This window comes from Conger conger, chromosome 12 (genome assembly GCF_963514075.1).
Source record: "Conger conger chromosome 12, fConCon1.1, whole genome shotgun sequence".
Taxonomy (NCBI): Eukaryota; Metazoa; Chordata; class Actinopteri; order Anguilliformes; family Congridae; genus Conger; species Conger conger.
The window spans coordinates 41850829-41878003 of record NC_083771.1 but is presented as its reverse complement, the minus strand read 5'-3'; the positions used below and the strand labels follow the sequence as shown (position 1 = coordinate 41878003).

The window sequence follows — 27175 nt, the reverse complement described above, 5'->3', positions numbered from 1 at the left end:
TGTTTCTATCGGTGGAGATTGCAGTCAGAAGTAAGATTGGGAGTATGAGAAGACAAACACCATCATGAAGACCAGAGGACTAACTATGGCTATCGCTGGTGGACCCCATACAGGTCAGCCAATGAAGACTGCAGTTGATGACAGACAAATCCAAGAGCTGTACAGAAAAAAACATAAAACAACAGTCAGAGACATCACCAGCAGGGCATGGGTGGAAATAATAACATAAGCCACTATATGCAGAAGACTTTGAGTGTGAAAAAGTGGAAAGTTATAACAGATGCACATAAAAAAAATCCATGAAATAAAAGCTGTTTTTTTCCCCCAAAATTGTAGACTGATTCTACTGTCCCCAAACTTTATTCGGGCAATGTAAAGAAAGAGCATTTTCGTATAGGCTACACAACGCATGCTGTTTTTATGAAAACGTGATGATAACAGGCTAATATAATTGGGCAGTCCTATAGCTTTACAACCCCCGCGCCGATTTCAGCGGATTTACAATGAAACTGGGAAACCATTTCCATCAAAGCAACGTGGGTTCCCTCGTAAACACAAGCACTTTCCCCAGTACATGAAGTAATACGTTAAAGGGAACTGCTTTCTAAACACGCAAAGATTATATAGTGACCCGCGGAGGTGGCGTGTGTGTGTGTGTGTGTGTGTGTGTCGCGAGCGCGCGGGGAGGAGAGAAGTCTACTTTTCAGACTTTCGAACGAGTTTAGACGTTCCGAAAGGACTGAGGAAAGCAAGATCTTTGAGTTGTTGGAATTATTAAACTGAAACACAGCCCGTGTCACGCATGTAGCGGGCCAGCAAAGTTCACAAAAAGTTATACACTCACCGAGCACTTTATTAGGTATTTATTAGACTTCTACTACTGTAGCCTCTCCACTTAGAGGTTTGATGCGTTGTGTGTTCAGAGATGCTCTTCTGCATACCACTGTATGCGTGGTTACTTGCGTTACTGTCACGTTCCTGTCAGCTTGGACCAGTCTTGGACCTCCTCTGACCTATCTCATTAACAACGTGTTTGTCGAGAGACTGTTGAGCGCGAAAATTCCAGGAAATCAGCAATTTCTAAGATACTTAAACCACCCTTTCTGGCACCAACACTCATTCCACAAAGTCAAAGTCACTTAGATCAAATCTTTTCCCCATTCGGACATTTGGTCTGAAAAACAGCTGAACCACTTGACCATGCATACGTTTATGCATTTACTTGCTGCCACATGATTTGCTGATTCAATATTTGCATTAACAAGCTGGTGTACAGGTCTACCTAATAAAGTGCTCATTGAGGACATGCATTTTGTTATGTTCCTGTGTTCTGTCTGTTAGTTTATCATTGTTTATTATTGTTATTCTTGTTATTTATTATTTTCATATTCATGTCTGGTGTTCTGTTTAGAGTCACTAGTCTTTGCACTCGTCTTCCCCTGTGATGTCTGAGTCTGAATGTTTTCTAACCCAGTCACTCCCTTGTCTGCGTGCCCCACTATTCGGGTGTTTACGGTAGTTCCGGGGTTCAACTTTCCTTCCAATCTTGCATTCCTTACTTCCTGCTTTCTCTCCATTTCATGTTTGTACATAGCACTAATATACTAATCCCAACTAACATAGAAGTTGTACAGTACTAATTATACTAACACACTAATATGTTTGTCAAACTAACAAACTAACATTCACTAGTTTTGGGTATTTGTAATTTAAATCACTTAACTAACTTACTAACTCATCTCCAGTTTCAATTCTGTTCTGTAACTCCGCCTCCCTATTCTATCACTGATTACTTGCTTAGTTTCAGCGAAGTATTCGCACCAGTCTCTCCTTATCTCTGCATCTCCTGATTCTCTGCAAATTGTCTACTCCCTTGTCCAGAGCCGTTTGTATTACATGTGTGTCTTTGTGAATCCAGTCCGCGTTTTAGTTTCCCCCTCGTTATTGTCCTATTACCCTTTCATGTGTCTCACCTGATGTTTATTATTAGACCACCCTCACTCCCATGCCCCGCCTAGTTTGTATCATTTCCCTGTGTAATTATACCTGCCCTTTTCAGTTGCACGCTGCTAGTTCGTCTTGTCCTGTTTTATTGTCCTGAGCCCTTGATTCCTTCCCCCTGTTCTAGCCTCCTTGTTTCCTTGCCCTTGTTTATTGGATTTCTGGTTTTGACCCGTGTCTGCTTCCCTGGACTCTTCTTTGCTTGTTTGGATATTTGTACCTCTGCCTTTTTGGACTGACCCACTGGTTTTGACCTTGGCTTGTTTTTTGACTCCACTCTGTCTTGTCCCTGTTTTTGCATTAAATCTGCCATTTTTTCTGCACCCCTGCCTGCTTTTGGTTCTTCTGTTCCCCCCGGCATAACAAATTTGAATGAATTTGAAATGAAACAATGAATATGCAGTTACAGTGTGGACTTTAATTTGAGGGGATTTACATCCATATTGTGTGGTCCGTGTCGGAATTACATCCCTTTTTATACATAGTACCTCCTTTTTAGGGCACCGAAAGTAATTGGACAGTTGTCTTCTTCAGCTGTTTCTGATTAGTCAGATGAATTCAATTGCTTCCTTAGTGCAGGTATAAGAAATCTTTCAGTATCTAGTCTTGATTCTAGGATTTTGATTGCCTTTGGAGTCTGTTAGATTGTTAGACTGTAAGTCATAGTTTGCAAAATGGCTAACAGAAACGGGCAGGATACAACTGAATGCTTTGCTATTTCATTCGGCCCATATGTGTAGTCTAAGCACATGAGGAATCAAAACCATGTGATATGAACATTCTGAGGGGCATGGAAATCACCAACAATTTTGGTGGCGTGCAAACATAAGGGGGTGTGGCCAACAGAGTACACTTTTCCTTTGCAGTTGAGATACTACATGGGTTAAAGACTCCTCCAGAAAAGGGGGCACACTTTGTAGGAAGCTCTGCACAATGATACCGAAAAGTGTGTGTAGCTACTGGTAAAAAAAGGCAAGAAGTGAGCAGTCACAAACAATTCTTGTGCAAGTCCAGGCCAAACCTGGTGTAAAATATGCAAAATCTCATACTGGCCAAGCAATGTGGTGACATAGAGGTCCAAAATGAAAAGAAAATATGATAATCAAAAAAATATCTATGCTGGATTGGAAGCATAATACTGATTCTGTTATTACTGTGGCATAACTGCTCTCTGTTACGTCAAATGTCACAGTGTACATGGTATGGGAATGAATCTGCTCTATTCCAGATAATACTGGTCATTCTTTAAAAAAATACTATTTAAAATTGAATATTAATTTGTGTTTCAAGTTTTCAGGCTTTTCAATTACCTTTTTTGGGGGCTTCAGCTTAAAAGAAAAAGCAGCTTGTAAAACAAGACCATTTGAGTTAATGTATTAATTAAAATTCCACGCTCCATATCCATATGCGTAGTGTTATGAATATTTTTACAAATCTGGATATGCAATTGCTGAAACTATAGCACAGGTTATTCTTTTCTTTGGACAAAATATGTCCATGTCTACGGCTGAGCAAGATGTGTCAACACAGGGAACTAAGGTGTAATCAGCATTTGTGCTTGTCTGCCAAGAAAAAAGTGCTGCACATATGCGCACATGCACAAACGCACGCACGCATGCATGCACAGCGCACATGATTTATGTTTGTAGTATAAAGCCAGCAGTACAGTATGCCAGGAATAAATTGGAATGACTGTTAAAAAAAACATTGTGGATTGGGTCATAGACTTAAGGTTAACAGCCTGGAAGGAAAACTGAATCAGACCGTTTCAATTTAGTAGACTGTTATGTGTGTGAACCCTTTGATTGCCCTGTGATATATTCCCTTCCCGATGAGTAAAACTACTTTTATGCTTGCTGACCCTTTTTCCTGACAATGCCCTTAGCCCAGTCTGACGGTACGTGACCTTTCTCCGAAGCTTAGAGTGTCCGTGTGAGCATTAATTTCCTAAGCTTCATGCAGCGAGAATTCCTTAGCCACAACCAGCAGTTGCACACAGAGTCATTAATAAGAGCCCTGAGAATCTAAGGCTTTTGTCGAACATGGGAGGTTAAGATTGAAAGTAAATTAGGAATTAAAATCCCAGAAGGGTATCAAGCTCTTCAGAGTTGCCATTTCCCCGAGTTGAACATGGAGATGAGGAAGGGGGTCTCTGGTGCCGAGACACAAACACACAAAAAAAATGGAGGAGAAAAGAAAAATCAAAGCCTCACATATTGAATCCAGATGTGCCCCTCTTCCAGCACAGCTCTCTCCAGCAATTTAATGAAATTCCCTCCGACAGCCAGGAGGGTTTTCCTGATCAAATTTCCCAAGCTGAGCCCCTTCACTGCCACTTCTGCTCCGCCTCTTTTCTTCAGATGTGACCCACAGTCGTCCTCCCGGAGACCGGACCAAACTTGGAATTAGAAATGAATTTTCTGCAAAATATCCAAATGATGAACTCATACTCTGAGGTGTGTGTGTGTGTGTGTGTGTGTGTGTGTGAGAGAGAGAGTGTGTGTGCATCACACCTCTACAAATGATCATCACAAAACGTCCGCTGAATCAGTGATTTAGGTGAATAATTGTGATAAGAAATGTATTTGGTTGCCGAAGTTCAGTCCAAACCAACATTTATTTATCAATGTTAATGAGTGTATTAGTAGGCTCAGCATTCACAAGATGAATTGTATCCTTTCTAAACGTTGGAACTGTTGTAGTACCTCAGTTTTTAATCTCCCAAAAAACTATATAATAATGTTCAAATATCAGAGGACTCAGGATACATGCCCGCTTGACATTCTGAAGTGAAGTAGAATATATGAATGATAAGCCCATAAGATTGTTATATAGTTGTATATTTTGTATTGTATATTTTCAGATGTCAAAGCTGCAGCCAGGCTACACCCATCCTCAGCTGTATTAAAGACTGGGTGAAAGTTTAGGGTACAGTAATGCCGGCTGGCTTACGAGACTTTTTACTGCTCCTATCCTACTCAGCCGGCTCACACTAATAGGGGCTGAATGTCATTTTTATTAGGTGCTTGCTCAAAGGGAACAGTTCACCATTTCTGGCTGAAACTGGCCAAAAATAACACAAACCTCTGTTGTGCCAAAAGGTCCCTACAAGGCCGTTTTTCAGAACAGAAAAACGATTCATTATGATTTTTAAAACCATCAGTGGATGGTTGATAAGCAAAACATTATCAAGTCTTTATTATTTTGTCTTCTCATGACACAAGTATAAGTTAAGTATATACATATTATATGGGCTTAACCTCATGCTTGATGTAAGTGTGCTTAAGTTCTTGACTGCTTAATAAATAACTGCTACCTTAATAAGTTACTGGAGAGCTGTTAGCTGGTTGTTATGATCCGACAGAAATAGCTTCACAACCTATTTGTACTCCATATATTCACATCTTTAGAAATTCAGAGTTCAGAGATAGACTTACAAACATTGACTTTCCCTTATCATGTCGTGTGTACAGTCGTGTAAAGTGTATACATCTCAGAAGTGGTGTTTTATAACGAAACATATTTTCACGTAGCGACAACGAAGAATAATAACCATGCTCACTTTCAGATGCACTATGGGAAGATTTTTTCCAGGAGTTAAAATGAACTCAGATGTGCCATGTCTGGATGAGAGAAGCCATGATGCACTGTTAGAAGTCCAATGAGCCTCCATTAGAATTCAGGAAGGAAGTGACCTTCTGACACACACAGTAGGGCTGCTTCATGCACCCTGGGGCCATTTTCATTGGTCCCCACCAATTTGTCAAAGCAAATCAATGTAGTTGTCTAATCTCAGGCTTCAGAAGTGTCCATTAAAGATGGCACACCCTCATAAAGACTCTTAAACGTAGTAGAGATGTAGTAGAAGCTGGGGTTTCTCTACTGGGCTGTAAGTAGGCTGTCAAGACAAATGTGTGAGCAGATCGTGCTGTATCATTGGCATTATGAATTACGGGTGAGGGAGAGGTGTTGATTAGATTCCGGTTATCCTGAAAACACAGTCTAACAGATGACACATCTAACACATGACATCTAACATGGATGAAAAAACATGGTTGTGTTTTGTTGTATGTGGGATACGGTTATGTGAAAATGTAAAGCCCTTTCCTGCCTGAAAATGTAATGCTGCACCGAAGCGTGCTTTATTCTGAAGAAATGTCACATTTGAAAGTACAGTTTGTGCTGTGGTGATGTGTAGATTGGCATGGGCTGGTGCATTACAGTGCTGTGGCTATGTATAAAAAGGGAGAGGCTTGAATGTGTCATGGTCAGGCTACTGGAGAATATTGAACAGTGTGTAGTTTACCAGCATAGTTTACCCAGCATTCACCTGTCCGGGTGTCCTGCATCAGCCAAGCTTGGGCAAAGGAGATGAGGCAGACAGGAGAGAGGAGAGAAAAGGAGGGAGACTGAGAAAGCGTGCGTTCGCTCGTGCATGCATGTGTTTATGTGCGTGTTTCAGAGAGGGAGAGAGAGAGAGAGAGAGAGAGAGAGAGAGAGAGAGAAAGAGAGTCTGACAGAGAGAGGGAAACTGAGAAAGCGTGTGTGTGTATGAGAGAGAGATTCAAGTGCTGAAAGATCGCACAGCCACTCTCGCACAGAGGAAGAGTAAGAATTATCCCAGCTTCCCACATTCAAATCAGGTGATTAATTAGTGGAGGGAAATGAACTTATACTCGTATATTTGGGCACATTTGTCTTGTTAACAAATCTGCACTCATTCCTCAAGAGGAGACCTGATCAAGCTATCCAGGGAAGTTAGAAAAATATTAAAGACAAGAAACCAGGCACAATTCAAAACAAACTTCTTAATAATGCATAGTTTTTATTTTCCTGGATTCTCACGTGCGTGTGTGTGAGTTCACTGCAGGGTCATTTTGTGGAGCTTTGTGTGAAGTCTGAATGGCTCACTCAATCAGAGATGTAATATGGGAACTGGGGCAGGGCTCAAACAGACTGATAACGTCACTGAACTCGGAAAAGACAAACAGAAAACGTCTCTCGCAATTACACACACGCGTGTTCTGAGAGCTATCATGTTGCTAGAATTCTTATTCTTTTTCTTACGGGAAAAACTCAAAATTCTATACGTAGTTAATGGCATAAGTTGGCCTTGCATCCGCACTAATCTGAGCTTTTGATCTGAGTGAGAGGAAAATAAAACCCTGCCCAAAAATGACATAAAGTAAAATGATTGCGAACATATGCCACTGAGTGTTCTGAGCATGTTCGAATGCTATGGTTTATATATTATGAAAAATCTGTGATAAATGAAATAATGGATAATAGTGATGACACTCAATATTATGCTGAAAGCTCAAGGTGGACTTTTCCAAGTTTCTGTACGAGGAAATCATCACCTTCCACAAACAGAACCACACCTTGATACACTATGTTCTAACACATTCCTTGTGGTTCACAACTGTATGTTTAAACTCTGGCTGTCAACAATGTGCTCCAGTCTCCAGGCACACAGAGATACACAAAGATCACACCAACTGGTCTCTCCACCGGTCTATCACCAGTCACTCCTGTTCAGTGGGGTGTAACTGCGCTGATCATTGCTACTTTCTTCTAGCTGGACTGAAAGCCGTCTGTTACTGTGTGGTTACTACCTGTGATAGTTAATTTAAATCTCATCATATTGTCAGCAGAATGGGGCAATATTTGCCTCAATGTGAACTAACGTCAAGGTTGCTCAACGTCTACAGTAACCACATGGATAATCAAAATGTTAAAAAAATACTTAATTTCCAAGTGTATTCCAAGACTGCCCCATGATGTAAATTACTTGTTCAAATAATTCATATTCCATTTATGCAATCGCAGAATTCAGATTTGACTGATGTTATCTGAATCATTTGTCGCCCTCCCATGGTAATTATTAGAATTTATATTGCACACCATATTTTTTAAAATAACAAAAATGTGAAATACTACTACTACTGCTCTACTATTACTGCTATTACTGCTTCTACTACGACTGTTGCTGTTGACTGAAATAACAGGCAAAAGGGCTGTGTCCTGTGACATTCTGATTCATAGTTCTCATCCAATGTATGTGCATCTTTCCATGCCCGTCTAACTAAATTGGGGCCCGCTGAGAACTAAACAAGTGCGACAAGTAAAACCCCCACTCCTTCCTGAGGTGGATGCATTCCGCAAGAGCCTGGCGCAATCGGAAAGACAGGCAAGAGCCGCTCTGCCACAAAGCGCTGATTCGCTGCGTCTCAATCTGTCTTCATATCGGAGCACCAGAGGGTGCTGGAGCAGCAGCCTGCAGGCCCAAATCATTACTGTTACAACCGGGAGGATTTTCACACGTGTGCTAAAAACACTAATGGTGTTGAGCAACATTATTCTTAAAGAGCAGTTTTCCCTCCCAATTCAGGTATCACAGTGAAAACCTTAATTTTTACAGTATTCCCACACAGTAGTAAATGCGTGCTGGGCATGCTGCCATTGCCGTGCAACAATTTAATTGTTAAATCTCAAATATTTAATAAATGTTTTTCATGGTTATTTAATACATACTGTATGTTCCTGAATTCATAAAGTCTAATACTGTGCATGGCTTGTTCAAAATAATATGCGGACTTATATTATCATTTTCTTTCTACAAACTCATGCAGAGAGGAAAGTAGATGAAGCCTTTACAAATACGGTGATGCGTCCCTTAACAAAATGAATCATCAGTGGTTAGATAAACCTGGGAAGGTAAACAAACTGAGTCTTGGGCAATGCATGCAGACATCCGCAGTGTGAGACTTGTGAGAGGTCTTGAGGGGCAGGCAGGGCAGGTCCCTGAAGCGTAAGTGCCTCTCATCCAGAGTTGGTCTTGGGCGATGCTGCCGGGTTCAACTGAAGTGCGATGAGGGAAGCACTGCTTGAATGACTCTCTGGATTAGACATTATAATACAGACCCCGGCGTCAGGCACTCGACACACCATATCATGCGCATGCTAAACACCATATGCACCTGTGTTCATCGCAAGCCAACACCTGAAGTTCTCACAGGGAGGGTCCTTGATGTCGTCTGAGGCAGCTTCTGAACCTGCATTTGGAGACAAAACTGTAACTTATATGTACTACTTTGTGTAACATAATGTAATGCTAGTTCACATGATGAATCTTAATTGAATGAAATTATTTTAATTATATCCACAATTACAGCAGTGTAAAGGCCTTTTAAATGTAGAATTGTCATTGTTCTCTCTCATGAGTAGTAATCCTACATGAGTGATCCCTATATTCATTTGCTTATGAAGAATGTATCTTGCCTTTCTTTGGATTTTTCTGGACTGGAAAATATACTCTATGTTTATCTTTTGTATATATTTGGTCGACGTTTGTTTGCACATCAGCATTTACTTATATAAATTACTCACCAAATTTTTTTGGAGATCTCAATTATGAGGGGAGGCGGCACGGATGGTGCAGTGGGTAGCACTGCCACCTCACAGCAAGGAGGTCCTGGGTTCGAATCCTGGTCGGCCGGGGCCTCTCAGTGTGGAGTTCTCCCCCTTGTTGGCGTGGGTTTCCTCCTTAGGATAATGAATGAATGAATGAATGAATGAATGAATGAATGAATTATGAGGGATTGTCCTTTCACGTGGAAGTGAGACAGTGATGTCATCTCTTGTCTGCTGTTTGGATGATCTGCCTACAGGTGGCAGTAGAGAACTACTCATGGATCCTTCATATACCTTACAATATTTAGACGCCGTGTCTGGAAAGATCAGAGTATAAGGAAAAAAGAATGAAAGTTGTTGCAAGATAAATTATAAACAGTTCTTAAAAACGTAGTTTCAGAAAAAAATATTTCCTAAATATTACCTTTTGTCTATTGAACCTACTTTGAACCTGCTTTTCTGTTTGTTTGTGATTGTTTACTGTATGCATGCATTTATTTTCTGCCTTTGCCACTATAGTGGCTGAATAATATACAGCACATTTAGTATAATGATGATGATAATAATAATTATTCTCATGTAGTATCATCATTGTTGTCGTCATAGTCATCATCATTGAACACAGTCAGTAAAGGCCTGCAGATATTCTGTATGCCTGAGGCACAGACAATCATTGCCTCCCAGTGGCTATGTAAGATGTACTTGTCTTTAAATGACAATATTGTCCATTCATTTGCTTGAATGTCCAGGGGCAAATTAACCGTGCATTAAAGCCTGATTTCTAGTGCCAAAGTGTCTTTCTCACGGATAAAACTGGAGTGTCATCTCGGAGTCACCCTCCCCCCAGTTCTAGAGCTGTAATCACTGCGAAGCCCGTTGGCAGTTCTTAGAACCAATGTTCTTTCTTTCTCAGCCCTGTGCCATCGCTGTGTGCCGCTCTGTTCATAGATAATTGCTGCTTTTGAGCATACGGTGACTGAGAGCTCCTGTCAGAAGCCGTGGAATATTCAAAGGACGGTCAATACATCCTGCTGCTCCTGCTGATCCTATTCCGCACAGATGGAATAAAACTTTGTTCCTGTGGAAGATGTCTCATGCATAGACTGGCCTGTTTATTGTAAGAATAAATATAAAAAGAATGTATTATTTAGCTGATGCTTCTATCCAAAGTGACTAACATTTGATTAGACTAAGCAGGGAACAATCTCCCCTAGGAGCAATACAGGGTTCGGGGCCTTGTTCAAGGGCCCAACAGCTGAGTGGATCATATTGTGGCTAAACCGGGCCTTGAACCACCAACCTTCATGTCCCAGTCATGTACAGTGCCTAAGCCACTAGGCTACTGACTGCCCCTAGCTGTAACATTAAACAGGGAAAGGTTGTGTGGTTTCTGCTTTGGGGTATGCTGTGCTTAGAGTTATGGAGCTCACTGTTCACAGCAGACAGGTCCAGAACAAAGACAATGGGTCAGCCCTGCATATCCTTCCTGATTTCCTCTATTATTGCATATTTGTCATGCTGAATGGTTTCAGATCTTTAGACAAGATGTAATATTAGACAAAGGGTACCTGAGCAAACACAAAATGCATTTAAAAAAATATGATTTCATTGAATTTATTGAAAGAACTTATCAAAGACCCAAATCACCCATGTGAAAAGGTAATCCAGCAGACTCCCCCCTCCCTCCCTGCTGAGGTGACTCCTCTGGCTGCCAGGCACAGGTTCACAGTCTTTTCTCTGGCCTACAGTATAGTCCTACCCACAGGACATACTTTAGCCCTCCACGCCAGCTTGACCACTCTGCTTGACCACTAGGGTGGCCTGTAGCGTAGTGGTTAAGTTAAATGACTGGGACACGCAAGGTTGGTGGTTCTAATCCTGGTGTAGCCACTATAAGATCCACACAACCGTCGGGCCCTTGAGCAAGGCCCTTAACCCTGCATTGCTCCAGGGGAGGATTGTCTCCTGCTTAGTCTAATCAATTGTACATCGCTCTGGATAAGAGCGTCTGCCAAATGCCAATAATGTAATGTAATGTAATGCTGCAGCAGGGAAACTTGCCATTCCTGTGTGAAAGGTTCTCGCTTGGCCTGATCATGGAGCGTCTCCACCCTAGCTCCTCCAGTGGTGGAGTGACCTTCCCATTGCTCTATGAACTGTTCAGTCACTGGCCGGTTTCTGCCATTGGTCTGAAGACTCATCTCTTCAGACTGCACCTTCACTAACTCTACACTACTTCTCTGCAGTTAGCTCCAGTCTAATATCACTCTCATGTGTCCCTTGTATCTTAATCTTACTTACTTACTTAATCGTACTTTCATGCTGCACCTGTATCTTCATTCTGTGTTGTAGCTCATGCCTCACTTCTAGTTATGACATGCCATAACTTTCCTGACTTGCCTGATGTACGTATATATTCTGTAGTTGTTCCAATGACCTTTGGTATGTATGCATTATTTTGCATTAGCTGCAAACTTTTATCGAATTATCTCAAACCACTTGGGAGTTATTCACATTTTTGTGATAAGCTACACCAACATCAATTTTTAATGGCACATGTTCCACGTTGATATGTCATATGCTCTAGGAGGAGAAGGTTTTTCACAAAATTCCAAATTACGACAAAAAAATTATATGACTTGAATGGTCCTTGAGGCAAATGTGTAAAACTGGAAATGTGGGGAATTTTTTTTTTCATGATGGTCTGGACAGTTCAAAAGTTACAGTCCAAAAAATGTTGGTCCTTCCAATAGTGCTGATTCCACTCCAATCTGAACAATCTGGGAAATGTTCTTATCTGCTTAGACTTAGAGGGTCAGAATAATAATCTACTTGTCAATTTTCATCGCTCTACATTGTACGGTATTTTACACTTTTAGGGCAGAAAGAAATCATAACAAAAACAACAGGGTTCCAGAATCTGTGGTGCTGGCACCCTTAATAGCGCCTAGTAAAGGAATTTCTTTGTGTTCTCATTTAATAGGTACGGTAACCATTATTGACCAACCGCCCCGGGAAAAAGACTGACTGTCACCATTGTGGGTCCACCTCTGTCACTGTGTTCCTTCCCCCATGCATGATGAGTTACTTGCAGTTCTTTTTTCATCCCAGAATAATGAGCCCTATTTTTGAGATTCTCTCCTGAACGTGGGAGAAGGTCGCCATTTCGCGGAAAGGTCTGCCGAGTAGACTTCGGTCGGGTTTTTCACGGCGGTTTTACGCTCGTGGTCTTGTGATCTGGTCGCTAATGATAGCAGCTACACGTGGAACCTGCTGCAGAGATAGACTGATTGTTCCCCGGCTGGGGGGGGGGGGATTTGGGCCTGGCGCTGTAGCAGCGAGGGGGGCGGGACGGGGGCTGTCCGTGGGAGAGCAATGAGCCCCTCCACCGGGAGGTGAAAGATCAATGGCCACGGAGGCTGCCATCAGCTGCCACGGTAACCGGCAGCTATCTTCGGTGACAGCACACTGGACACGGCCATTCATCAGGGAGAGGGAGAGACTGGAGGGGGGGAACTCTCACACACATTTACTCAACGCTCGCTGACCGTGCCCTATGACTAGCACACACACACTCACACACACACACGCACACACACACTCACACACACACAGTACTTACTGTAACAACCCATCACACAGTGATTGATGCTATGCAGGCAAGTCCAGGGAACCTCATGCAAGCTCATTGTTCAAGCTGTGGGCTGGATAGAAATCTCCCCAGTGATTCTCCTCTGATAGTTGCCAGCAGCTAACACATTTTCATCCAATGACTTTGCCGCCAATTCCAAAAAAATAAAAAACAAAATTCAGAAAAGCGGGCCCGTTTATTTCTGAAGCAAGAATAAAAGCAACAGATGCTGCAAAAATATGGCATAGGCCTACTGTATATGTCACAGTAAATCATGTCATGTACATGTGAGATTACTCTTTGCAGGGTAGATCTGATGAGGATTTCTGTACAGGACACTGTATCCATCTGTCTGCCTTTGTCTAATTCACAAGCTCTTCGTGTAATCTTCTGTTGACTCGATAATGTGACATGCATTACTCCTAATAATAGCACGATGATATTATCCGTTTAATAGTGCCAAAGCAGATATAACAATTTAAAGCTACTTGGGAGTTCCGTTCAGGGGAGGCAGGCATTAGTGGTTAACCTCATTACACTAAGCCAGCAGGTTTAGAACTTGACTGGCTGCAGTTTGTGGTTCTGAGCACAGGAATGGCATTGGGCTGCAGTGGAGCGCTCTCTCTGGCCTGGAGCTCAGAGGCCGGTGACGGTCTGTCCCGTCCTCCTGCCCATGCTGTTACAGCACCAGCTGGGCTCGACCCCAGCCGCAGCGGGCTGATTTTTCGGGGCTGCCTTGGCCGATCATCCGTTACCTTACGTGGCCCTGGTATCCGACCCACGATCCTCTGGGGGATCGGCCCAGGGGTGAGGTGCACCAGCTCAGCTCACTGTGGTGACGGGTTGTTATGGCGACCCCTTTGAGCCGGGCAGGTCCCTGGGGGAGGACAGAAGCAGGTGACGGCTGTCGGCAGTCTGTCACCGAAGCCCGTCCAGCGTGAGGCCCGGCAGCTGCTCCACCTCAGCACCTGGAGCTCCAGAGATGGGCTGACTGGCAGGTGCCACGGGGCCCAGTGCAGCGATGCTTACAGGCTCATCATTCACTCTTAACGGCAACATTTGGAGCCCGCCAACGCAATCTGTGTAAAAACGTTCTGCTCATGAGCATCATCTGTATTTTTTCACAATACAATCGCTTCAACAAATGCGATGCGAATGAGTTCTTACCCTGGAGGTATTAAGAAATTACATTTTGCTATGGAGATCTGCGTTCTCGGGCCTGGTGAGCTAAATAGTGTAGAACAGATTCCCAAACAGGGGACACACAACACGTGAAGGAGGACTATCTGGAGAAACTCTTTTTCATTTTCAGAATATTATTACATTGATACAGTGCAGTCCCTAAGCATTTGGACAAGTGGTACAATTTGTTTTACCTCTGTAGCTCCAGCACGTTGAGTTTTAAATGAAACAATGATTATGAGGTTAAAGTGCAGACTGCCACCTTTAATTTGAGAGCGTCTACATCCACATCAGCCGTAATTACCGTTATGTAAGGGAGAGCACAGCCGGCTTTCACACCCCGATCCGCAGCTCCCGTCACAGAGTCAGGTGTGAAGTCACCGTGCGCCACAATATGAACATGTCTGAAAACTTCAGCATGCATCCGTCTTTCTCTAATCGCCTTCTCCATTCTCGCGAAACTTGGTTGATTTGATTTCACGTCCATCGCCTTGAATGTGGCTGTGAAAGTCGGCCGGTGCTTTCCGCCTCCCGCGGTGACAAGACAAACGAAATGCCTCTCGGAATAGTGGGCGACATATTCCAGTCTATTTCTGCAAGCAAGAAATCATGGGCACCAAACTGTCTTCCATATGATCTGAAATGTGTTGTGAAGTGTGTTGTGTGCAGTGAGAAGCAAAAAAGGAGAAATGTTGAAATTTCATAAATATTTATTTCATATCAATGAACAAAATTAGCTACTTTCACAGCAGTGGTCTACAGCACTTAAAATTATTCAAATAATAAAACAATAATAATAAAAGGAATAATAATAATAGTTCAGTTTCATTTGAGGCCACATTTGAAACACAAACATTTACAAGTAGTACTTGGCATTAAAAACAATGGCAATACAATATATTTTAAGACACTTGGTGTTTTTTTATTATTTTTGTTTCATTTTCATATCACAGAGGTTCAGCAACAGTCTAAACAGTAAATATTAATTTAGATACAAAACCACTGCTAAACGTCTAGGGGCCAAGAAAACAAAAACAAGATCGACTAACTAAACGAAAAGAAAACATTCAAACCGATATACCGGTATTACAAACTTCAACCATCAAATGTCTCCCACTCACCGATACTCAATTATAATAGGAATAATAAATAACAGGTAAATACATTTGCAAAAATATTCCCATTTTCCCTTTTTTTCTCAAGGCTCACACTAGTGTTGAAGAGTTGACATTGAAACAGGTAAACAGAGAGAAGGCCAGGAGGAGTGGGAAGGGATCGGTCATGCATTATACACCAGGGACAACAATGCTGCGGGAAAGCCACAAGATGGCACAGGCGGTCACAGGTCCAAGAACGCGTCAAGACCCGCCTCTTCCTGTTCTCCTTCAAGGCGTATCCTTTACCTTTGATGCTTTGCTTCTCTGTACCATCCTGCACTGAAATAAACCCCCCGTTCCTGCCGGTCTCAAAACTGTTCGCACTATTTTGTGAGCCGAATGTATTTTTCTCTGTTCTAAGATGGTAAAAGGTATGGCTATTTCTGTACCAAAAGGGCAGCGCTCGAATGCTTTCTCCACTGCCAGGTTATTTGTCCTTCGGTTGCATTATTTAACACCCACTTTGCACCAGTGCCATGTTCGTTTGAGGCACACATTCCTAAAAGTTTTGTACAGAATTTGGGGAGCTGGATGTCGCATATGGCCTGATCAAGACACTTCAGCAGACTTAGCATCTCCTCAAACTGCTTCAAAAAGCTCTTTTCAGCTCCTCCAATTACAAATCTCAGTGTATCAAGTCGTGATCTGTGGATGAGAAGGAGCTATAAAATCGGACTTGAGATTGAGATCCTTTGGTTCTGAGGGTTTCAAGCTGAAGGAACAGAATACCAGTGCAGCTTACGTTTCACATGCAGAATCGGACGCCCTTTTCAATAGGGCAGCGTTTAGGAGTATTAATGTTACTGGCCTGTCTTGACACATCACCTTTCAGTGTAAGCAGTTTCCTTTACTGGTCTAACTCAAGATAGGCCACTGGGCCAGTGTCGCTGTGGTGTGCGTCGAAACTAAAGTCATTGATTAACGCCTGTGAAAATGTATAAAAGTTATAGTATGTGGACAATCAGATTACTACCACCACAGGTTACATGAATGTATGTGTGCAATGGCATGCTAAGATTACCTTCGGAGGAAGAAATGGAAAAATGGCACTTGAGGAACTCCACTTCTACTGCCTACATGTATACTGTGAATCGGATGAAAAACCAGGACCAACAGATACGGAATGCACAAAAATGGCGGACGGAAAAAAATATATGTATATACACGTATAGGTATGTGTATACATATGTATATATGCATATACAAACATATTTATAGTATAGCACATATACTATATATACAACTGATATGCTGTATATACATATTACTAGATTTTTTTAATTAAGCCATGGCAGCCTAAATAAATAGTATTCTGTTTTGTTTGTAATCAGCACATTGTTTTCACGTCATTTCCATTTGAAACGAAAACAAAGATGTATAGGCGAGGGAAAAACGATCCACCGCCCTTAATTGTTGTCTGAAAGTAACACCATGGCTGAATGCTGAGCATTTCGGGGCGGAAAAACACGTCAAAAACATTCACACTCGGGGGCGGTGGCGGAGGCCGAGAGGCGGGCCCGTGAAGCGCTCTCAGGACCGTCCTCACTTCAAGTCCAGGATGTCCTCGTCGAACGAGGCGGTGAGGGGCGGGCTCTCCTCGGGCGGCCCTGGCTCCGCCTCCGAGCTGGAGGAGCAGTGTCGCTGGGCGTCCGAATCTGTGTCCGCAGACTCCGAGCCCATCCTGCAGGGGGATACCCCCCCACCCCCATATCAGGGTTATCCTGCTGCCCAGTACAGAGGTATGCACAGTACATCACTGAAGGCAGAGACATGCTGTCTGTAGTCAGACTGGAAGTCAGGGAGTGGAGCCTGGAGCCTGGAGTCAGGCCTGCTTTGGCATGATGTGCTGTTTGCAGGGTCAGCGGACATTTTAAAGGCTTTGCCAGCCAATCAGGTGTAACATATTCTCAGATGGACTCAACTACACTTTCTTTACATTATCATATATTCCCTGGGGAGGGCTACAATTCTCATGTGTATCATGATGAGCGGTCGGTTGCTTTTATTAATTTGTGTCTTGTGAGCCATTTGATATACCAATTCAATACCTTTGTATGTAGTGTGCATTTACGACCAATGCACAGCATTTTTTTCCAGTATACCTGTATTCTGTTGGAGCAGCGATCAGTGCCATTCCAGCTACTCTACCATATGATCAGCTTTAAATGACAAGCTACCAGCTGCTTTCTAAAACATAGCTGGAGCTGGTCAAACCACGTTGAGTATGGAGCTGGTCTGAACTGGTTAACCGGCTACCAGCTGTTTCAAAACCTAGCTTGAGCTGTTTTTTTTTTTTTTTCCAGCAGGCTTGTTCGTCCACACATGGGATTTGACCTTTGACCTTTGACCTTCCTGCAGTTGGCACTGCGGTCCCTGTCGTTCCGCTCACCTGTCACTGCTGGTTGACCTCAGCGCTCTCGGCTGTTTTGGCTCCTCTTCCACCACCTTCTTGCATACCTTCCTGTGTTTCACCGTGCTCTCGGACTTACTGCTGGGCTCCTCTGTAAGGCCTGGACACGGACAGACATACAGACAGACAGACACAGACAAACCCTCACGTAAGCCAAACATTTTCTCAATGACCATGAACATGTAGGCATCTCAGGCAGCCTGACTCCACCTTCTGACCAGCATTCAGTCTATGATAACAACCCTTTCACTGAATTTCTATTCACTCCTGCAAACAGGGTGACACTGGTGAACGCCACGTCCTGTAAACACTGAGCCACAGAATTCTGCAACAAATGAGAGAAAACCGTGCATATCAGAGTAATGACCTCTTAGTTCCTGTTCTGAAGTCAGTTATTGAATTAAATGAGAAGTAATGGTTCACTAGCATTGAGAGTGCTTTAATGTAGTGTACGGTAGTATCATATGTACACAGCTTTCAAAATGAACTTTTAATTTCTAAATTAATTTTATTAGTGCAAATCTGTGGTCCAACTTCCATTGAATGCCCTGTATACTTCTCATTGCTTTTACCTTGGCGCTTCGGTGCGTAAATTGATTGCGGCGGAACAAGAACGTGTTTAGTCAATTGTGTTTGACATTCACTTGTGTTATTTTCACTGCCAATTCTTTCCAAGTGAACATAGACGCTTTTGCTTCCATAGCACACAGATATCACGGCAAACCTAACATCCTACGCAGACAGAACGAGCCCGTCTCCGCCCGAAAAGCCGGGCTCAGTTTAATCCGCAGACGTCCTCGTACGTTAGCGCGACAGCCGGCGTCGCGGACGAAGGAACCGAACTCCGGTGCGAACGCGGATGCGAACGGCGCGGCGCTCCGGAAAGAGCCGGAAGAAGTGCGGAAGCTGCAGCCCGGGCGCTGGCAGCACGCGGGCCATGGCTTTACCCAGGAGCTCCTTGCGCGTCCGGCTGGCGATCTCCTTGATCTCCATGCGCGAGAGGGAGAGGGAGTGCGTGACGGGGATGAGCGTGGACGGCGTGGCCATGCTGGGGGCCGGCGTGGTCACCACCTTGTTGACGAGCGGCGACTTCAGGGGCCTCTCGATGCTGCGCCCCACCAGGTTGCTGAGCGGGATCTTGTAGATGTTCTTGGCCTGCACTTCACCTTCAAAGGGAGACGGGCACAGGAGAAATCAACAGGGAAACGGGGAAGCGCGACAGGCAAGGGGTGTGGATGGGGTGAAATGGGGCAACTGGGACACGTTGTCCCTGGCTTTAATTTGTTATAAAATATGTTTAGGAGGCCTCCCGATATATTTTGTCCCGGGCCTGAGAATTCATAGCTGCAGCCCTGGCAACAGGGAGATGGGGAAACAGGGATTTTAATTGCATACACTACCTCAGGGTATTAAGAGAATGTGTGACTGAAGTGCCCAGCCCGATAATTAAATACTGTAAATGAACAGTGATATCATTTAATATTCTCAATTAAACTCTCATTTTGGTTCTGAAAGATTTAAAGCTTTGAAAGAGGATTCTAACACTTCCTAAGAAGTATACTGCACATACACTCATCAGGTTACCAGCTCAATATGGATAAACAAATGCTGCTGCTGTTTCAAACGGCAACTCGTGCATACCTCCACGTCACACTACATACTCTATGTTCTTTGAGTGTTCTTGCCACTCAAAACCTACATAAATTACTTGACTATGTATTTATTGTAAATTTTACAGAAAATGTTATAGAAATCTTTTTTTTTTTCTTCCAAGGCACATGAAGGATTTCATGTAACATTAGTTTTACAATATTAGCCAACATCTCCTTTTATATTACCTGCTACCATTGGTACCTCTTTGGCAAACTCATTTTCTTCTAGCCCATCTCTTTATCAAACACACTGTTGACTTTCCCACACTTTCTCATTTAGCAGTCGTGCTGTGACATGGCCCATGTCTCATTTTGATAGTCTACTCAATACCCTGCCCCCAATAACATGCAGATATGGATAATATGTGCTAGACTTGCAGATAATTTATTCTTTTGCTTTAGAATTGAGTTGGTACGATGTACTGTAGGCTGGTTAACATCGGCTGTGTATGCTGTGTAAGAGTAACCTTCCTGTAGTAAACACGTGTCTATAAGCAAGTAAGATATTGTGCTCTCAAAAAAGAAAACATGAGCAAATGTAAGTTGAAATGTTCTGAAGAATGTTGGCATGTATGTGTATATAGATTGCAGAGTAACCGAAAGCCAGTGTTAAAGAAATGCTCTGGCTCGGAGTTTGACTGAAAGATGAAGGCACACTGAAACGGGAGTGCTTGTTCACTGATGAGCAGGTGACTTCTCACTCTTCAGCTCTCAAATTGAACTGGCCTTCTCATGCTATTTTAATGTGGTTCCAGTATATTCTCTCCAAGGGCGCTGTTCTACTACTGCACAGAAAAATGCTTTGGAGCACTGTGGAGAGTGTGGATTGAATGGACCGGTATATTGAATGGACAAAAATACATCCCCTTTCACATTTTGAAGTGCAAGGTAGTTTTACAGTGTCTCATCAACCTTACTCTCGTGTAAACAATATATTGCTCTTCAGTCCTTGCCATTTGTATGAGACAGGCCACTGGAAGTATTTTAGATTTGGAGAGCTCTTGTCAAAAACACTGTTGGGTTTTTGAGAGTGCACAGGCTGATGTGACAGTGGGAGGCCCACAGAGAAGGCAGAGCAACTGAAATGGTGAACGGATTAGGGGCACTCCACACCTCTTGGCTGTGGAGAAAAGCTAGAATAAAGGATTATGTTTTTAGTAAACATACATTTTACCCTTGCTCATATATAAACAAGAATGGGCAAAAGGTGGTTTTGTCGGTTTTAAATCTGCGATCACGAATAACTTTAATCCCCTGTGTATTTAATGAACGTCATCAGTGTGTGAGCAGTGTCTGTTTCAGTGCTCCTCACAAGACACAGAGCTTTGCAGCAAAGCCAGGAAGCATGCTGGAGAACAAGCCTCTCGGGCTAGAACAAAGCATTCCTGTCAAATGAGTTTGAAGAATTCTGCTGAAAAGTGCAGGCAAACACAGCCACCAGGGGGCACTGTACATATTCCCCTGCTGCTCCTCTGGCTGAGATAGGAGTGAGGAATACTAATATAAACGTGAATAAATCAGCCCAAGTCTGCAGTGCGCAAACCACCGTCCTAAATGTCAAAAAGGACAAAGGTGAATAAAGTAATAATAATGAAAATAACAACAATGGGAGAGACTAGCCACAGTATCAGTGTTTTTCCTCGTCTCTAATATTAGAGAGAGAAATAATTAGATAAATAAAATGTTATTAAGCCACACAAAATGCACAAGCATGCAGTTATGTGGAATATATATGTATATATTCCAGACACATTTCTGCACTAAGGGAGATTTAAAAATATATTACAATTCCATATGTATTTATGAATGGAAGAATATATACTGGATGACTTAACAATTAATTTTCAACTGCAAATAATTTGTTAAATCCATTTAACTGCTATCGTTCTGATATCATGTGATCTGTGACACTTCTGATTTTGAAATGAACAAATAAAGCAGTGTTAATTCCAATCTTTCACCCAGTATCATATTCTCATGTATTCACAATACAAATATATTTTTTAAGTGAATGGACAAGACCCCCCGCAGAGCACAAATGACAGTTACAGGCAGTTAGACACAGAGCGGATGCCATTTTGTCAGGGCCCCACCAGCGAGCTTGGGCTATCTTAATTTCGGCCATTGGTTTGGACTGGGGGGAGGGGGCTGTGACAAAAGTATCCATGGTAACAGTGCGGGTTATAACACATGCCGTGCCAGTTTCCCCATCCCCGACACATCTCTGCGGAAACACTTATCCGACCGCATCCGTCATGCATCGAAATGGCACAGAGGGTGGGGGGGCACCGAGCGGTCACTGAACATGCTGCGTTTCTACTGGACGGGACGACTCGCCCTGAAAGCGTGCGTGTGAGCGGTTTCGGCCGCGGAAAAACACAAGAGTTGGAGGCTCCTTCAAATACCTTCAGCTTCCTTTGACATGTACAGGGAAAGCTTGGTTCCATAGGGGATCCTAATAGAATCTGATATTTAAAAGAAGACACAACAGAAACAAATAGGATGTTTAAGAAACATCAAACGCACAGTGGAGCATAGAGCACATTCATCACAGAAACTTCTTCAAAAAACGTCTTCCCCATACATTTACCGCCATAGTAGATAGCCCTATCCATCTTGACTTTCACTTTTGCCTGCTACATATGTACGCACACTCTTTGAACGCCGCTGGGATTTTCCAGAATTGTCAGATACTTGCTGAAAGATACATCAGAGTCCCATTTTGGATGTGAGCCCACGGCTATCACACCCTTTAGTGCAGTCAATACCCCATTCAGGAAAACCTGTCACTGCGGTTTCACTTTCCATACCTGTCCGAGTGCTGATGTGTTAATGATATAACCGCTTGTCCCGAGTGCCACACTCGGGACTGCGAGTTTTTCTCGAATGTGTGGCAGGGGAAACATCTAGCCTGTACTTCAGTTCTTTGCCTTGGGGCCGTCCTGGAGGCCCTTCCACAGCCAGCAGTGGGAAGCAGTCGAAGTCACACAGGCGAGGACCAACTCAAAATCTTGGGGCGAAGGTGCGCGTCAAATCGATTTTGAATGGATTGAGATGACAAGCGATAAAAACATTGTGAGACCTTAAGGAGCTTCAGGAAGTCTTGCATTGGCATCTTGTTGGAGGATAGAATTACAGGTTAGAAAAGGAAGTAAGGGAAACCCTCAGTGTTCTGGTCATATTATACTGTGTTTTGTTAACAGGATGTTATATGTGATACCCATTTTTTTTAGAGAAGCTTTGTCTCTTAGTGGTTTAGGTTGACCTACATTAGTGGCTGAAATGGATTTCATATCAACAATCCTAGCCTTAGACGTGGATCCATTGTCTAACCACTGCACCCTGTTGCTACCTTAGTTTATGACGAGAAACTTCACAGTACCTGGTGCTGCGCGTCATCAGGCAAAACTCACCTCTTCTCATATTTAAACATTCGATAAATGACATTGTTTTACATTCTCTGGTTTTGTAACATTGGCCCAGGTGTGTGCAGTCCAAGCAGTAAAGCCACTAACCTCCAGGCAAATTAATGCAGAGGTACTGTAACAGCGTAAATAGTAAATGGTTGCATTTATATAGCGCTTTTATCCAAAGTGCTGTACAATTGATGCTTCTCATTCACCCATTCATACACGCACTCACACACCAAAGGCGATTGGCTGCCGTGCAAGGCACCAACCAGCTCGTCTGGAGTGTTTGGGGGATAGGTGACTTGCTCAGGGACACTTCGACACACCCAGGGTGGGATTGAACCACCGACTGCCAGACGACTGCTCTTACTGCCTGAGCCAATGTCGCATAACAGTTGTCGGACACAGCAGATAATCTGTGGAATCTTTTCTATAGAATTTGGCACACAATGCTTGTTGATAATAGGTTTTAATATTGCACATTTATCATTTAATAACTATACGATATTAATTACCGCTTTCCCTTTAAAATAATCTGATCGCCATAAGTGGATCCCCTAAAGGAACCTTAAACCTTAAATAAACCATTGTCCAATGATCAGGGTCAGCAGCATGACATTTATGTGCACGGTTAAAACATGTCCCTTTAAAGTGCATTAGCAATTCACAACGTCAATTCACAGAGTAAATGTCAGAGGACAACCTTCACTCCAGCATGAACCTGAGGGAGAATCCCCTGTGAGCCAATCCCCTGTGAGCCAATCCCCTGTGAGCCAATCCCCAGACAGAGAGATGGAATGGGGAGGGGCAGTGGGGGTAGCCCGTGTTTATTAGGTTTGGCAGAGAGGACTCAACCCTATTCTAATATTGTAAATGGGATACCCCCATCCTATTTGGTTGCAATAACCGGGCTTATACCATTGATTGCCTATGACAATCTCCGATAACACCATTACAAGGTTGTTTTGGATGTAATCCACCAGGCCTTTAGTGGGGAAGCCTGATATCTTATGTGATGTGTTGTGCTATTTCTGGTATTGAACCTCACTTACAGTACGGTATATGTAAACAGTAGTGCTATATCTGCCTCAGTGTAATGAGAGAGGCAACTATGACATGGCACAAATAGAAAACAAGTCACTCGCTAGTCAAATGTAGGATGATTAGGTGAACTATTGGAAAAAGGCGGTGTCATAACTCCACTCATCACAAACGGCACCATTCAATCTTAAGATACTATTTGGTCCATAATTTGTCACATTAGTTTCACATAATTAAGAGTCCTTGCCCCTCTGCAGTTTGTAGTAAGATATAAGAGCAATATTAGTCACTAAGGAACACTGCCCCCTATTGACCCAAAGCTACTTCTAGTTAATGACAAGATGCCTGTTATATGTCTTATTATTTTTGCTTAGTTGTAAACCTGAGACAAACAAACTTTCCTGTGAATGTATACAGTAGATATTCTTAACCTGACAGAAACATGAATACTTTCCAATGAATATATACAGTAGATATTCTTAACCTGACATAAACATTAATGCTTTCCTATACAGCAGATATTCTTAACCTGATACATACACAAGTTCATATAAAGATATAAATATGTGCAATGGGAGGGTTTCAAGCCCCTTTTGCAGCCAGTCGAAAATGTTACCACTGACCAAAATGTAGGACCTGCATGTGAAGTTATGCATTAAAGGAAACACGACCATCGGCATAACATCACAATCACTCAGCAGACGCTCCTGTCTTGCGTGACTTACAGAAGTGAAACCCCACACCGAGTCTCCTCTATAGCAGGTCAAAAGCATTGCATGGTGTGAGAGCAGCTGTTGTGTACTGTTGTCTTTCTCTATGGTGTCAGTACTCGGCTGTGTATCAGCAGAAAGCCACACCAAACCCAACTCCAGATGGCTTGTGTTTGTTTCCCGCACAACTATCCCATTCTCCTTCCAGCTCCTTCCCAATTCGTGGAGAACCTGGCCCCCACAAGCAGCTGTCTCCTCGTGAGAGAGGGAGAGTTAATTACAGGGCCGTATGTTTTTCCGATCCATCCCGACGGTGAGAGAGGGGTCCTGCATGCCCCCAGGAGAAACAAAAGCAACAGCCTGGATTCCAGGGTCAATGGCGGGAATATTCAGGAGATTTGTGGAAAAAAACAGCCAATCCCATGTGTCCAGGCAGGAATGGCAGTCAGTATCGCTTCCTATCCTGTTTTCTTCTGAGATATACATTTCATCTTCTACCGTGTGGCTGAAGGTAGCGCTATTACACAATTGCATAAGTCCCTAAAAAGGATTTGAACCATGTATGAGGGAAGATATAATATAAAATAATTGACTGTGGGGAGCTCGGAACATTGGCGGATAGAACTAACAGGAAAAAAGAGATACCTGGATTTTATATCTTTCTATTTCCAATGCTGCTTACTTCAAAAAAGCCACATAAGACCAGGAATACAGAGGATACAGTCTAACTGTAATTATATCAGTAGGGTTACAGTTACAGCCAATTAGAAGCTTTTCGTATTTTGCAATTGACAGTTTTGGCATTTAGCAGAAGCTTTAAGCCAAAGTGACTCGAGTAACATTTTGAGCAAGCATCGTCACATTTCCTCTGCTTTAGAACACTGTTTTCTCCATTATGGGGGAGGGGGGAGGGGGGGAGAAACCTTTTCATCGGTCTCTCTAGGAGTGAACTTGAGATCAAAAGCACAGAAATGCCTGGCATGTGGAGTGCTTGCACAGTTTGTTCAGTTTTGTGTCTGAAGCTGAGGTTTACCCCTGCATTCAAAGCCGCACATTCTTGGAGCAGGAGATATTGAAGAACTCTGTCGTTAGTCTGAAGGGTAAATGATTTATTACGCATTATTTCATATCTATCAAAGAAACTTTTCATGGGTACAACAGCAGTCCCATCTACAGGTGGAATCAAACCCTGTTTTGACTACAAGTCCAGCTCCTTGGACAAACTAACGCAAAGGGCACAGATAATGGTCAGTAGTTTCCTGTCTAATTAATAAAGCATGGGTCTTACCATCTCCCAGGGGCGAGGGGAAGACTGGCATCTCGTAACCGGTGGGCGTCTGGGGGGAGCTGTGGGAGCTGGTGTCTCTGGAGCTGCTGTTGGACGCAGCATTGACCGGGGCGGACGACACAAAGTAGATATCCGACTGGAACAGGAGAGAGGGAGCGATGCAGCTGAGATTAGGTGTAAAACCAAGACATATGTAATATGTAAATGCAAAACATGAGCACAGTAAAGGAGTCTGAAACTACATATGCCACAAACAAACATTAATGCAGCACTGTGGGACATGGTTGAGCTGTGTACAATAGCTCTGAGATACATGCTTGTGCTGCAACTGCAAGTACTATAGTACAAACACGCTTGAGCTGTGTCTATGTGTACTATAGTACTACGCATGCTTGTGCTGTGTCTATGTGTACTATAGTACTACGCATGCTTGTGCTGTGTCTATGTGTACTATAGTACTAAGCATGCTTGTGCTGTGTCTATGTGTACTATAGAACTAAGCATGCTAGTGCTGTGTCTATGTGCACTATAGTACTAAGCATGCTTGTGCTGTATCTGTGTGCACTGTAGTACTAAGCATGCTAGTGCTGTATCTGTGTGTACTATAGTACTAAGCATGCTTGTGCTGTATCTGTGTGCACTGTAGTACTAAGCATGCTTGTGCTGTATCTGTGTGCACTGTAGTACTAAGCATGCTAGTGCTGTGTCTATGTGTACTATAGTACTAAGCATGCTGGTGCTGTATCTGTGTGTACTGGAGTACTAAGCATGCTAGTAATGTATCCGTGTATACTATAGTACTAAGCATGCTAGTGCTGTATCTGTGTGCACTGTAGTACTAAGCATGCTAGTGCTGTATCTGTGTGTACTATAGTACTAAGCATGCTTGTGCTGTATCTGTGTGTACTGTAGTACTAAGCATGCTAGTGCTGCTATGTGTACTATAGTACTGTACTAAGACAGTACGTATGCAGTGACTCAGTATGTGACTCTGTGATGCCAGCATGCCCTGCAGGCTCACCCACCCTGGTGTACTATAGTACTGTACTAAGACAGTAGGTATGCAGTGACTCAGTATGTGACTCTGTGATGCCAGCATGCCCTGCAGGCTCACCCACCCTGGACGCAGTCAGCTGCAGCTCTGGCACCACAGCGGTGTAGACCAGGTTGCCGTTGACCACCAGCCGGATCTCGATGGAGTCTGTGGTGAAGGCCAGGATGTAGGGGAAGGCGCACACTGTGGAGCACACAGCGGCGAGCGTTCAGAGCTGTATATGAGT

General features: G+C 43.2%; 1 protein-coding gene across 5 annotated transcripts in view; it reads right to left on the bottom strand.

Annotated features, from left to right (window-relative positions):
- Positions 1–14919: 14919 nt before the first annotated feature.
- The window catches only part of garnl3 (GTPase activating Rap/RanGAP domain like 3), a 94188-nt gene continuing 81932 nt past the window's right edge, over positions 14920–27175 (bottom strand). For 3 of the 5 annotated variants that reach the window (XM_061262853.1, XM_061262855.1, XM_061262856.1), the window contains exons 26-31: positions 27014–27132; positions 25896–26031; positions 21852–21911; positions 18742–18960; positions 17774–17894; positions 14920–17065 (exon numbers count right to left, since the gene is read on the bottom strand). In XM_061262853.1, coding sequence (XP_061118837.1) covers positions 16927–17065; positions 17774–17894; positions 18742–18960; positions 21852–21911; positions 25896–26031; positions 27014–27132 — 794 coding nt within the window. In that variant the 3' untranslated portion in view covers positions 14920–16926. The remainder of the gene's footprint in view (positions 17066–17773; positions 17895–18741; positions 18961–21851; positions 21912–25895; positions 26032–27013; positions 27133–27175) is intronic. The other 2 variants (XM_061262857.1, XM_061262858.1) reach the window with 1 other exon arrangement.